This window comes from Gekko japonicus, unplaced genomic scaffold, assembly GCF_001447785.1.
Source record: "Gekko japonicus isolate JY-2015 unplaced genomic scaffold, Gekko_japonicus_V1.1 scaffold776, whole genome shotgun sequence".
Lineage (NCBI taxonomy): Eukaryota > Metazoa > Chordata > Lepidosauria > Squamata > Gekkonidae > Gekko > Gekko japonicus.
The window spans coordinates 426,034-439,008 of NW_015161428.1; the positions used below are offsets into that span (position 1 = coordinate 426,034).

Below are 12,975 nucleotides of genomic sequence, written 5' to 3' on the forward strand. Positions count from 1 at the left end.
TTCTTTCTTTCTTTCTTTCTTTCTTTCTTTCTTTCTTTCTTTCTTTCTTTCTTTCTTTCTTTCTTTCTTTCTTTCTTTCTTTCTTTCTTTCTTTCTCCTGAGCACTGCGGTTCCACAAATTACTTCCTGTTTAGTTAGGTGTGTGTCCAGCAACCATTAGGATTGTAGAGTTGGAAGGGGCCATACAGGTCCTCTGGTCCAACCCCCTGCTCAACGCAGGATCAGCCTACAGCATCCCCGCTTGAAGACTGCCAGTGAGGGGGAGCTCACTGTCTCCGTAGGCAGCCAGTTCCACTGCTGAACTACTTTTACTGTAAAACAAAAATTTCCTAATGTCCAGCCAGTATCTTTCTGCCACTAATTTAAACCCATTATTGCGAGTCCTCTCCTCTGCTGCCAACCGGAACAGCTCCCTGCCATTCTCTTAACTGACAGCCTTTCAAAATCCTTCAAGAGAGCCATCCTGTCCCCCCCTCCCCCTCCTCTTCTCCAGACTGAACCTTCCCAAGTCCCTCAGCCTTCCCTTGTAGGGGTTGGTCTCCAGACCCCTGATCGTTTGAGAAAGGTGGGAGAAAGGTGGGAGGCAGACTCAGCATGGGTTCTGTAAGGGAAGATCTTGTCTCACTAACCTGTTAGTGTTCTTTGAGGGGGTGAACAAACATGTGGACAAGGGGGACCCAATAGATATTGTTTACCTTGACTTCCAGAAAGCTTTTGATAAAGTTCCTCATCAAAGGCTCCTAAGTAAGCTCAAAAATCATGGGATAAAAGGACAAGTCCTTTTATGGATCAAAAACTGGCTAATTAATAGAAAACAGAGAGTGAGTATAAATGGGCAGTTCTCCCAGTGGAGGGGGGTAAGCAGTGGGGTACCACAGGGATCAGTACTTGGTCCACTGCTTTTTAACTTGTTCATTAATGATTTGGAGTTGGGAGTAAGCAGTGAAGTGGCTAAATCTGCGGATGATACGAAGTTGTTCAGGGTGGTGAAAACCAGTGAGGATTGTGAGGCACTCCAAAGGGATCTGTCAAAGATGGGCGAGTGGGCGTCAACATGGCAAATGGGGTTCAATGTGGCCAAGTGCAAGGTGATGCACATTGGAGCCAAAAATCCTAAATATAAATACACGTTGATGGGGTCTGAACTGGCAGAGACTGATCAAGAGAGAGATCTTGGAGTTGTAGTAGATAACTCACTGAAAATGTCGAGACAGTGTGTGACTGCAATAAAGAAGGCCAATGCTATGCTGGGGATTATTAGGAAGGGTATTGAAAACAGATCAGCCAATATAATAATGCCCCTATATAAATCAATGGTGAGACCTCATTTGGAATACTGTGTGCAGTTCTGGGCACCACACCTTAAAAAGGATATTATAGCTTTGGAAAAAGTGCAGAAAAGGGCAACTCGAATGATAAAAGGGTTGGAACACTTTCCCTATGAGGAAAGGTTAAGGCGCTTAGGGCTCTTTAGCTTGGAGAAACGACGACTGAGGGGTGACATGATTGAGGTTTATAAGATTATGCATGGGAAAGAGCAGGTAGAGAAAGAGGTACTTTTCTCCCTTTCTCACAATACAAGAACCCGTGGGCACTCCATGAAATTGCTGAGCGGTCGGGTTAGAACGGATAAAAGGAAGTACTTCTTCACCCAAAGAGTGATTAACACATGGAATTCACTGCCACAGGAAGTGGTGGGTGCTACAAGCATGGACGGCTTCAAAAGGGAATTAGATAAGCATATGGAGCAGAGGTCCATCAGTGGCTATTAGCCACAAGGTATAGCTAGGGGCTCTGGGGCAAGTGATGCTCTGTCTTCTTGGTGCTTGGGGGGGGGTCAACAGTGGGAGGGCTTCTAATGTCCTGGCCCCACTGCTGGACCTCCTGATGGCACTGGTATTTCTGGCCACTGTGGGATACAGAGTGTTGGACTGGATGCTGCCAGTGAGGGGGAGCTCACCTCACTAGGCAGCCCATTCCACTGTTCAGCTACTGTTACGGTTTAAAAAAATCCTGATATCCAGCCAGTACCTTTCTGCCCATAATTTAAACCCATTATTGCGAGTCTGGTCCTCTGTTGCCACCAAGATCAGTTCCCTGGCCTCCTCTAAGTGACAGCCTTCCAAATCCTGCAACCTCCTCTTCTGCAAACTGAGTCTTCCTGAGTCCCTCAGCCTTTCCTCATAGGGCTGTCTCCAGGCCCCCAATCGTCCTCATCGCTCTCCATTCTGCCCACACCCCTTTTGAAATGAGGCCTCCAGAACTGCACATACTTACTCTGGGTGTGGGTGTCCACTGTTGGATACATAAGGAACTAACGACAGTCAACAGTATATACAGTTGTTAAGTTTGACTTGTTAGTAAGCCATATGTGTGTGTGTGTGTGTGTGTGTGTGTGTATATATGTACGTATTACTTACTAACAAATATGAGTCGAACTTAACAACTGTATTTGTAAGTATATATACTGTCCTCTGTTGGAAACGGGATATTGGTTGTCCTCTGTTGGAAACGGGATATTGGTGGTCTAGATGGACTGGTCAGATCATATTAAGGAATGGCTTTGAAACCAATTCAAATTCATGGTGTGGACATTCTCTAGAAAGGCAGTTGCTTCAAAGGAGAGGGAAAAGTCAGGATTTAAAAGTGATGCTGTCCTCTGTTAATTGGTGAGTTAATGTGTTTTTACCGTGGCTCGGTGGTAGAGCATCTCCTTGGCGTGCAGGAGGTCCCAGGTTCAATCCAAGGAAAGGACCAGGCAGGAGGTGATGTGAAAGACCTTTCCACCTGAGACCCTGAAGAGCGGCTGCCAGTCTGAGTAGACAAGACCGACCCTGATGGGCCGAGGGTCTGGTGCAGTGTAAGGCAGCTTCATGTGTCGAGATCTTCGCAACAAAAGAAAACACCTGCAAATAGATCATACATTGTACAATTATATCTGGCTGATGTCTGCAGAGGATCAGGCTTCCTTTCTCATGACCACTCTCTCTGCTGTCCTTCGTTTTTCTAAACATGCAGAGCCGGAAGCTCCTGATCATCGGGACCACCAGCCGCAAAGACGTCCTGCAAGAGATGGAGATGCTGGATGCCTTCAGCACCACAGTCCACGTCCCCAACATTGCCTCAGGGGACCTTCTCATGGAGGCTCTTGAGGTCAGGGACCACTGGGGAATCTCAGCCAGTTTGGTGTCGTGGTTAGGAGCGCGGACTCTAATCTGGGAGAACTGGGTTTGATTCCTCACGCCTCCACATGCAGCTGCTGGTGTGACCATGGGTCAGTCACAAGTTCTCTCAGAGCAGTTCTCTCATGAGCAGTCCTCGAAAGAGCTCTCCCAGCCCCGCCTACCTCACAGGGTGTCTATTGTGGGGAGGGGGGAGGGAAAGGAGTTTGTAAGCCGCTCTGAGACTCCTTCCGGTAGTGAAGGGCAGGGTATGAATCCGATCTCTTCTTCTCTGGGGGAAGGAAGCCAAAAGAAGGGACTGGTTGCTTTCAGTCTACGGCGGGTGTGGCGACATGTTAAAGCAGTAGTAGATCTGACTGTGGTAGACATGCCTGTGAACTCTGGAAATGGGAGGAATGGATGAGATTGCAAGCTGGGGGGACTGCAGGCTTTCCTCAGAAAGAGGTGACACTGTTTCAGTGGGTCCCGAGGGGCTTTGGCGTGCCCCATCCTTACAACTGCCGAAGCCGGGCTTTTCTTCACATTTCCTTCTTTGGCCTCTCTTAGCTCCTGGGCAGCTTCAAAGACAAGGAACGCACCACCATTGCCCAGAATGTCAAAGGGAGGAAAGTGTGGATCGGGATCAAGAAGCTGCTGATGCTGATTGAGATGTCGTTACAGGTAAGCGGCTGTGCCCTTTGCTGAGGGAGGTCGAGCCCCTGCCCTTCCAGTGAAGCTGGAGGGCTGAAGGGGCCCGGGGAGAATGGAACGGCGGTCGAAATGCCAGCTTCTTTCCACAGGCTGCCTGATCAAGATGGGTGGCCGTGTTAGTCCGTCGGTAGCAGCAGAAAAGAGCAAAGAGTCCACAAGCACCTTAAAGACTAACAAAATTTGTGGCAGGTGAGGTGCTTTCGTGAGTCATGTCTCACCAGGCCTGTGGCCCGATTTTGTGGCCTGTGGGGCAATCCCCCCCCCCCCGGTGGGGCTGAAGTTCTCAGTGCAGAAAGAAAAAACATTTAGCCAATTGAAAGCTGTTTCCGGGATAGCTCTCTTAAATTGCAAGCTGTCAAGCACTTGAGATGACAGTTCTCAGCTGCTGCAAGTTAATCACTTCTGCCAGCCTCAGCAACCATTCTGAGAACAAGCCAGCAGGTGGGGGTGATGACTTCTTTTTTTTTTTGACTTGCCTAGATTGGGGAAAGTTTATTATTATTTTTAACAAGTTACATAAAAAAGAGCCATACATTTTAAAATAGCAAGCCGAATATCTCGCTCACATCATCATATTTGCATACAGCTTCCCATTTCTCCCCCCCTTATTTTATTTTGTATTCAGTAGCATATGCTATTAAACCAAGTATCTATTCCCTTTGTAAAACCAATTCATCAATATTCTATCTGCTATATTTCATTTTATCAGTACTATACTATTATTATTCTATGTCAATATAAAAACAACAGAAAAGAAACAGTCATAACTTATCAGTTTAACTATGTTAAAGAAAGCATATATTTCTTCTAAATTAACAATCTATTCCCTTTAAATATTCTTTCACATTTTTAACACTGTTAGTTTTCAGAATCCCATTAACTAGCAGGCCTAAACATAATATGTTATATTTTCCATACAATCCAGCTCTCACACTGACAAAGCCATATATCTTTCACCTTAACCTGTAACATCTGGTCTAACCCCTGAGGCAGAAAAGCTCATAAAGGAGACCAGTTTCTTGACACGACATTAGAAGGGATCCTAGAGGTCACCTACTCCAACCCACTTGCTCACTGAAGGAATTAGTCAACTAAAGAACCCCATTCTGCTTAAAGAAGCGCACGCCTTTTAAAAAATGTTTGAAAAAGGCAATTACAGGAGAAATTCTTGTTAAGGCTGTGCCTTTAAGAAAGGGGACGGTGCCCCCAAAGCCCCACCATAGCTACGGGTCTGCAAAAGCTCCTACCCTGCCACAAAAGTTCCTACCCTGCCACAAAAGCTCCTTACAAAAGCTCCTACCTTGCCACAAACATTTTTATGCTAAGCCTGCACATTTTGGGTGAACAAAACCCTGTTGGGGGGGGGTGGGGAGGTTCCCACGGCAGAGCTCAGAACAGCCAGTGGTCTAAATACCATCTCAATAAAATGTTGTTATGTCGATGCTAAATTAAACCTGGACTGGTATCCAAAATCCTGACTGCATTCTTAAAACCTGATGCTTTGCTTGACCTGGTCCCCAACGTCAGATGGAAGGCAAGCCGTTTTCTTCACCAGGCGGGTGGCAAACTGGTTCCGGAGGGGCGGGGGACGGCAGCCTGCCCTCGAAGCCAGGCCAGGTTTGCCACTGCCCAAGTGGCTTTTCCGCCTGGTGTGTTTCAGTAGCAGCCGAAGAGCGAGGGTTCTTGGCAGGTCCCCAGAACCTCCCGGCCGCACTTGGGCAGCCATTTCTCCACCCAAGACAGGTGCAGCTCACTTTGCAAGGCGGCCTGGGTGCCGTTGGAGGAGAAGGGGCTTCCATGCCTGGGGGACCTGGGAGGTGGTGGATGCTCCTTCGCTAGACATTTTCAAGCGGGGGCTGGACGACCATCTTTCAGGTATGTTGTAGGGCTGTCTTTCGGCTACGCTCCTGCAGAGTGCAGGGGGTTGGACTAGATGACCTGCCAGGTCCCTTCCAAGTCTAACATTCTATGATTCTATGATCTCAAACTGCACTTGGAAGCCTGGGCCGGGACTCCCCCAAGAACTACTTATTGGCCGGGGGTGGGATTGGTTCTTCCTCTCCAGCCCTCAGTGGAACAGCAAAGTATTAAAAAGCTGCTTTTGTAATTACATTACTTTTGTAATTACATTGCTTTTGTAATTGCATTACAAGGTGAGGTGCCGGTGCTGTTCAAGACACACCAGTCCAAAGTCTTGCTGGCTGCCCAAAACCAGTTATGTGATTCTTTGGGAGAGCCAGTTTGGTGTCGTGGTTAAGTGCGCGGACTCTAATCTGGGAGAAATGGGTTTGATTCCCCACTCCTCCACTTGCAGCTGCTGGTGTGACCGTGGGTCAGTCACAGTTCTCTCAGAGCTGTTCTCTCAAGAGCAGTCCTCGAGAGAGCTCTCTCAGCCCCACCTCCCTCACAGGGTGCCTGTCGTGGGGAGGGGAAGGGAAAGGAGATTGTAAGCTGCTCTGAGACTCCGAGTGAAGGGTGGGATATAAATCCAATCTCCTCTTCCTCCTTCTCTTCTTCTTCTGCTAATGCAAAGCCCCACTGTTGGGTGGTTATATATTAACGGAGCATTGTTTATCAGTGGCTACATTAGTCTTGATAACAGGACGTAGAAACCTTCAGGGTCATCTAGTCCAACCCCCTGCACAGTCCTGGAAATTAAAAACTACCTTTCCCCCACTCCCTCAGTGGCCCCTACTCTATGCCCAGAGGAAGGCAAAAAACCCTCCAGGATCTCTGGCCAATCTGACATGGAGGGAAATTCCCTCCCGATCCCAAAGAGGTGATCGGCATTACCCTGGGCGTTTGAGAAAGGGCCACGACAGTGTCAGCAAGCTGCCAATATGTCTTTTCCGTGCATATGAGATGTGTCTACCCCCCCCCCTGCCTTTCCCTAACTGGCTTGGACTCTTGTGCGCATGTCCCCCCTCACCCTCAAGCGCTCATCATCAACTACATTCCTTTCCATGTACGCTAGCGTTACTTTGAAGGAACCTTATCAGCCAAGGCTACAGGTGGTTCGCATTTGGAGGCTTTTTGCTTAGTCTATAATGAACAGTAGTGTGAGAATAGAAGAATTGTTTAATCAGCTATAACCGTTGCTTTCTCAAGGTTCGAGCGCGAGATGAGCCCTCAAGGCGGGCGCGGGAACCATATCTATTGGCCCATGTTATTTTGAACTTGCTTTATTATACCTGTCTCAAGCCCTTCATGTTATTCTGAACAGAACATCTGTTCTAAGTACTTCATGGCTTCAATAAAATAAAACCTTCCTGCAAGAGTCCCTCCCTGCCCTCCCTCTCAAGAACCGCTCAAATCCATGGAATCGGCATCACTGTCAGTGGACCATCTGGCTTCTGCTTACAAACCCCCAGAGAGCCCACCAGAGGCGAGGGGAAGGCCACTTGTCTGCGTGGCTTCGTTGCCTTCTTCCGGTGGGATAGCTGGCTAGCTGCCCCAGCACAGTGGCAGAGCACGTTCTTTTCATGCTCCTGGTCCTAGGCTGAAGCTCCCTTTGAACAGATCGGGCCGCTTGCTCCCTACCTCCCCCCCACCAGGACTTGGCTAAAGTAGCCCATGCAATAGCAGGGCCGGCCCCAGGGGGGTTTTTTGCAGGGAAGGAGAGATTACCTTCTGGGGCCCCCCCCATGCGCCCCCCCCTTCTGGCGCCAAGCCGTAGCATCCGGGAGGGGATTTCAGGCAAGCCACGCAGCGAGAAGCGCCTCTCCTCCTCCTCCTGCTCCTGACCACCAGCCAAGCGACTGCAGCGGCTTCCGGGTTCCAGTTAATCTCCGCCTCTCCCTCCGTCCTCCACTCCCCACAGCTGCCCGGGACCGTCCCTCCCCCCCTCCCTCCAGCGAGAACAGTCACCTTCAACTGGCCTCCCTGGTGCCGAAGAAGAGAGACAGCCGCGGCTTATTCCTGGGTGCGTGTGTGTGGTGGGGGGGGGGGGTTCGAGCGGGCGGCCGCCTTCCGACAGTGGCAAATGTGCAGCTGCACTGGAGCATTGGGTGCTGTGGAGGGACACTCATTAACCTACTTTCCCACGCAGTCGATGCGAGGGAAGGGAGGGGAAGGCGGGGTGGCAGGCAGGCCAGAGTTGGCGCCCTCATGAAGCCGGCGCCCATAGGCAACTGCCTAAACGTTGTCTGTGACGGGCCAGCCATGTGCCATCTTCACTTCCGGGCTTGATTACTGTAACTCACTCTACGCGGGCTTACCCTTGAGGCTGATCCAGAAACCCCAGCTGGTGCAAAATGCGGTGGCGCACCTGCTGACTGTGACATCTGTGTGGATGTGCCTCCAGCTGGTGCTCCGCCAGTTGCACTGGCTACCAATCAAGTACCGGATCAGCTTCAAGGGGCTGGCATTGACCTTTAAAGCCTGGGACCCACATATCTGCAAAACCGCCTCTCCCCATATGTGCCCCGAAGAGCCTGGCGCTCTGGGGATCGCATCGGTTGGTTGTTCCCAGCCCGAAAGTTGCCCACCTAGCCTCAACCAGGGCTTTCTCGGCCCTGGCCCCAGTCTGGTGGAACACGCTTCCGACTGAGGTCAGGGCCCCATTACGGTTTTGCGGGGCCTGTAGAACAGAGCTGTTCCGCCAGGCCCTTGGCTGAGGCCACGGCATCTACCAGCTGGTCTCAAGACCACCCTGGCTCGGGGCCGGCCCACTCACTTCCCGGCCGTAGGAACTGAAACCGAATACACTGCACTGCCCACTCTGAATGTTTTAAACTGGTTTTATTGTATGGATTTAATTTTTGTTATTTATTTTCTGATTCAGGGCTTTTTTTGTAGAAAAAGCCCAGCAGGAACTCATTAGCATAATCGGCCACACCCGACAGCAGAAACGTATTAGCCTATTAGGCCACACCCCTGACAGCACAGGTCATTAGCCTATGAGGCCACACCCCCATGTTACCAGAGGTGTGCTCATCCAGCCACACCCACCTTTTGCTTGTTATTCTGTTTACCTTGTTTGTTGTCAAAACCCAGGGCCTTTTTTTGTAGCAGGAACTCCTTTGCATGTTAGGCCACACACCCCTAATGTAGCCAGTCCTAATGAGTTTCCGCTGTTGGGTGTGGCCTATTATGCTAATGAGTCCCTGCTGAGCGTGGCCAACTTGGGAGTCAGCCGGAACTCCGTTCCTGTGCGTTCCTGCCCCAAAATAGCCCTGGTGTGATTAAGATTGTGTTAAATTTATTGTTGTGTTAAATTTATTGTCCCTGAGCCCACTTGCAGGAAAGGTGGGATATAAATCGAAATGATAAAATAAAAAAGTTAGCTGGGAGAGGCTGCCCGAGGGAGGTCTTGGAGAACCGCAGCTGGTCTCCTCCCAAGGCCGCTTCACCTGTCTCGCATCTGTGGCACGCTCATGGAGGCTGTGCTCGTTGCACCTTTGCTTGGGGGGGGGTGGAGATCGCCCAGGACGATGCCGGGAGGGCGGGACGACACCCTGATTCTTGGTTGCAAGCAGCTTCCGGGACTGAGCTGGGCATGCCGGGTATTCCCGAGGCAGCTAAGCAGGGAGCCTTTCCCCATCTCTCCCAGACAGGTTTTTAAGCTCCAGCGGAGAGGGGCCTGTCGTTCGTTCGGCAGTGTGTGTGTGTGTGTGTGTGTGTGTGTGTGTGTGTGAGGCTGCCACCCCCACCCCCACGACTCCTCCTGTGCAGTTCTGTTGGGACTTGCAGAGGGCCCGGGATCTGCTCCGACTGGATGTCACCTCAGGGCACCAAGTCATTTATCTAGATTACTTTTTTCCTCTCTTCCCCTTGACTCTTTAATTCCATACCCGCAGGCAAGAGCCAGTAAGTTATTGCTCACACCTATTAAAGTATACATAATGGCAAGGAGCTGGAAGGGTTGACTCTGACCCGATGAGCACACGCACCCAAAAGAGAGCCAACCTTTTGTTGGGACCCCCAGCCTGGGACCTTGAACTCCCCAGGACTTCATCCTTCAGAAGTGTCTGTGTGTGCAGGGGGGTGAGGAAGAAAGAGGGTGCTGAGAAGAGAGGCGGACAGATGGACCAAGGTGTGTGAGGGGCAGTGAGAACTGGAAAGAAATTGCATCAGGTTTTCTTGAGGCTGCAGGTTCCAGGTGCTTTGGGCTGCTTTATTCCTGGAAGGCAGGTTTTTTAATATCGGCTTTAGACTATTTCAGGAGCCCCGGCACGTGACGTCCATTCAGCCTGCCTCTCGCAATATTTTGAAATGGGCCCTGAAACAAAACAGAGATCGCCAAGAGATTTTGCTTTTACAGCCCTTAGTGGAAACAAGCAGGAAGAGGCGTGGGGATGTGTGGCTGGCCCTCCGGAGGAAAGTTTATGCTTAGGCTTTTGGAAGCAGCATTTCAATTCGGTCAAGAAACAGTGGCTGAGAAGCCGCAAGAAAGATTCCTTGGTAGAAGTCTTGAATGTCATACCTGAATTGTAAGCTCAGAGTTTTTGGGCTCGCGTTTATGCCCTCTGGCTGCATCACATAGTGTAATTTAAGCCCCTTTGGCAAACAGTGATGGTAAAAAAGAATGTTTTGTTGTTAGCTGCTGGAAGAGCCTTTGAAGAAAGTGTGTTACAATGGCCTTGTGTTCACCATGAGGCAGAGAAAGCTGATACAGAAGTACTTTAGAAGAAAGCACATAGAAGAGCCCGTTTGCTGAAGTTCAGTGATACAGAGGAGCAGGATTGGTGTAGTGGTTAGGAGCACAGACTCTAATCTGGAAGAACCAGGTTTGATTCCCCACCCCTCCACATGCAGCAGCTGGCGTGACCTTGGGTCAGTCGCAAGTTCTTCCAGAGCTGTTCTCTCAGGAGCAGTCCTCGGAAGAGCTCTCAGCCCCACCTACCTCACAGGGCGTCTGTTGTGGGGAGGGGAAAGGAAAGGGATTATAAACCGCACTGAGACTCCTTCGGAGAGTGAAGGGCAGGGTATAAATCCAATCTCTTCTTCTTCTTTATAAACAAATTAAAAACGTTTTAGAAATTTTTGTGTGTGCAAAATGTGAGGCTTCGTGTGAACTGCAAAGGACTACTGTGAAGGCTCTTTTATGGGCAGCAACACCCAGAAGTAAATGCTTAAGAGGGGTGCCACATAAAGGGGCGGATTGCTGGTTTTGACCCCCAGATTTATCTGGGGGGGAGAAATGGCCACAGCCTGCAAAAAATAACAGATGAAATCCTCTCCAGACCCTCCCCCCTTCCCTTGGGTTCCAAGACTTGACCAGCTCACTCTGACGACTCAGTTGTTCACTTTCTTCTGTTTCGTTCTAATTGCGAAAGAATGGAGGCGGTTGCAGAATTTTTATATTATGCAACCAGAAGACGAGGCTTGAATAGCCAAGTGTAAGTGACTGATGCATCTTAGTCTTTTCCCATATTTCCATGATGTTTTATGCTTTCAGTGCCAATAAAGGTTGTGTGTGTGACTTGACCAGCTCTTTCCTGAACACTTCCAGCGCAGGTTTCGGCAGCTTCCACCATTTGCAGGGTTCCACATCTCATGCTGCCTGCGGGGGCCAAGTGCAAGGAATCCTGGGACAGGCACCACCCCCACCGAGGCCTCTGTTCCTCTGGGAGCTGCCCGTGTGACGTGAAACCGAGTCTATGAGCCACCGACTCTCCAGCTTTGCCCCTTGCCTTTGCCGTCTTGCTAACTGGAGGGTTTTTGTTTTTGTTTCTACAAAGATGGATCCCGAGTACCGTGTGAGGAAATTCCTGGCGCTTCTAAGAGAAGAAGGCGCGTAAGTAGCAAGAAGGATCTCTGGGGTGTGTTCTGGCTTCCGTGGGGGGGCAAGCATCATGACTCACCATCTCCCCCCCCCCCGGGGAACCGGAGTGCATTTTGCAAGCCTTTCGTTTTACTCCCAGATGCTTGGTAAATTATTCCATATCCAAACCTCCGAACCATCAGCCCGATGTAGTGGCTTTGCTCACCGCAGTGACTTGCCTGTCGATGGTTGACATTCTTTACTTTGTGTGCATCGTTTTAAAAAAAGAGGGTGGGCGTTTGCAGCTCAGACTTGCATGGAAGCTGTGCTTTCTGACCCCCCAGAGTCTCCTCCCCACCCCCCCAGGTGTTTGAGGTTTGGTTTTGATGACTCATCAACATAGGAGGAACACTCTGTGCATGCCCCCGATCAATGTTTTGGCTGTTCTTTTATGTGCAGCAGAGGTCTTCTCAGCTAATTGTTGCATTGGACCTTAACCCAGGGGACACCAGTCTCTGGTTCCTGTCTTCAGTGAGCTCAACTAGAAATTGAGCACTGAGAACTGATCATATCCAGGAATCTGTAGGAGAGGCACTCCCGGGCTGGACTGTTTTAACTTGCAAGGAATCACATTCCAGCGCCTTGCACACAGAAAACATACACGTGAAGGGGGAGGAAACCTTTCCCCATTATTATTAACTGTTCATGGGCGCAGAATGTTTGATGGAAGGCAGTTTGAGAATTGGCTTCCCCCCACTCTTTCTGCCGTCTAGTGTGGTACAATCCAGGAAGGTTATTGACTTGTGGTGTTTTCTGATCACGTTGGGACTCTGAGTCGAGTCCTTTTTCTCGCTGTGTCCATCCGAAGCTAGTGGGGAGAGCACTGCTTCTCTTCGGTTTGGTGGTCGATTTAATTTTTGTCTCAGTAGAACGGGAACTGTGGGAAAGCTACTAGTGTCATGTAATGCTAATGGCACGCATTCAAGAGACCAGCTTCTCAGCAACCCACAGTTCAAATTTAGATGTGACTGTGCCGCTCTTAATGGCAGAAGAATAAAGTCCACCTCCACCTGTCCCAGTGCAGAGTGAGAGACTGACCCTCTTTCTCTTGCAGCTGTTGTGAATAACGCCCGGGGCACCACTGGCTTGTGACTCTGCATGTGCTTCCCCTCTCTGGATTCTTGCCAGCATCTTTACCTGCAATTCCCAAGATGCCCACACCTGTTGTGGCAGTTGCACACACACTCTCTCTCCCTCCCTCTCCTCTCTGTCTCTCTCTCTGCAGTAGCCCACTTGACTAAGAAGGAAGCTGGGACCATCCAAAGAAGCCAGTGGCCAGGGAAGCAGCCAGCAAGAGGACCCCCCCCCCACGTGCTTGCCCTTCCACACTGTGCTGTC

At 50.0% G+C, this 12,975-nt stretch overlaps 1 protein-coding gene across 2 annotated transcripts in view; it reads left to right on the top strand.

Moving 5' to 3' along the window:
* The window catches only part of NSF (N-ethylmaleimide sensitive factor), a 147,653-nt gene extending 134,715 nt beyond the window's left edge, over positions 1–12,938 (top strand). The window contains exons 18-21 of one of the 2 annotated variants that reach the window (XM_015428946.1): positions 3,019–3,153; positions 3,729–3,842; positions 11,555–11,610; positions 12,863–12,938. In XM_015428946.1, the coding sequence (XP_015284432.1) occupies positions 3,019–3,153; positions 3,729–3,842; positions 11,555–11,610; positions 12,863–12,878 (321 nt within the window). In that variant the 3' untranslated portion in view covers positions 12,879–12,938. Of the gene's footprint in view, positions 1–3,018; positions 3,154–3,728; positions 3,843–11,554; positions 11,611–12,691; positions 12,748–12,862 lie in introns of those variants that run through there. The other variant, XM_015428948.1, reaches the window with a different exon arrangement.
* The last annotated feature ends 37 nt before the right edge of the window (positions 12,939–12,975 follow it).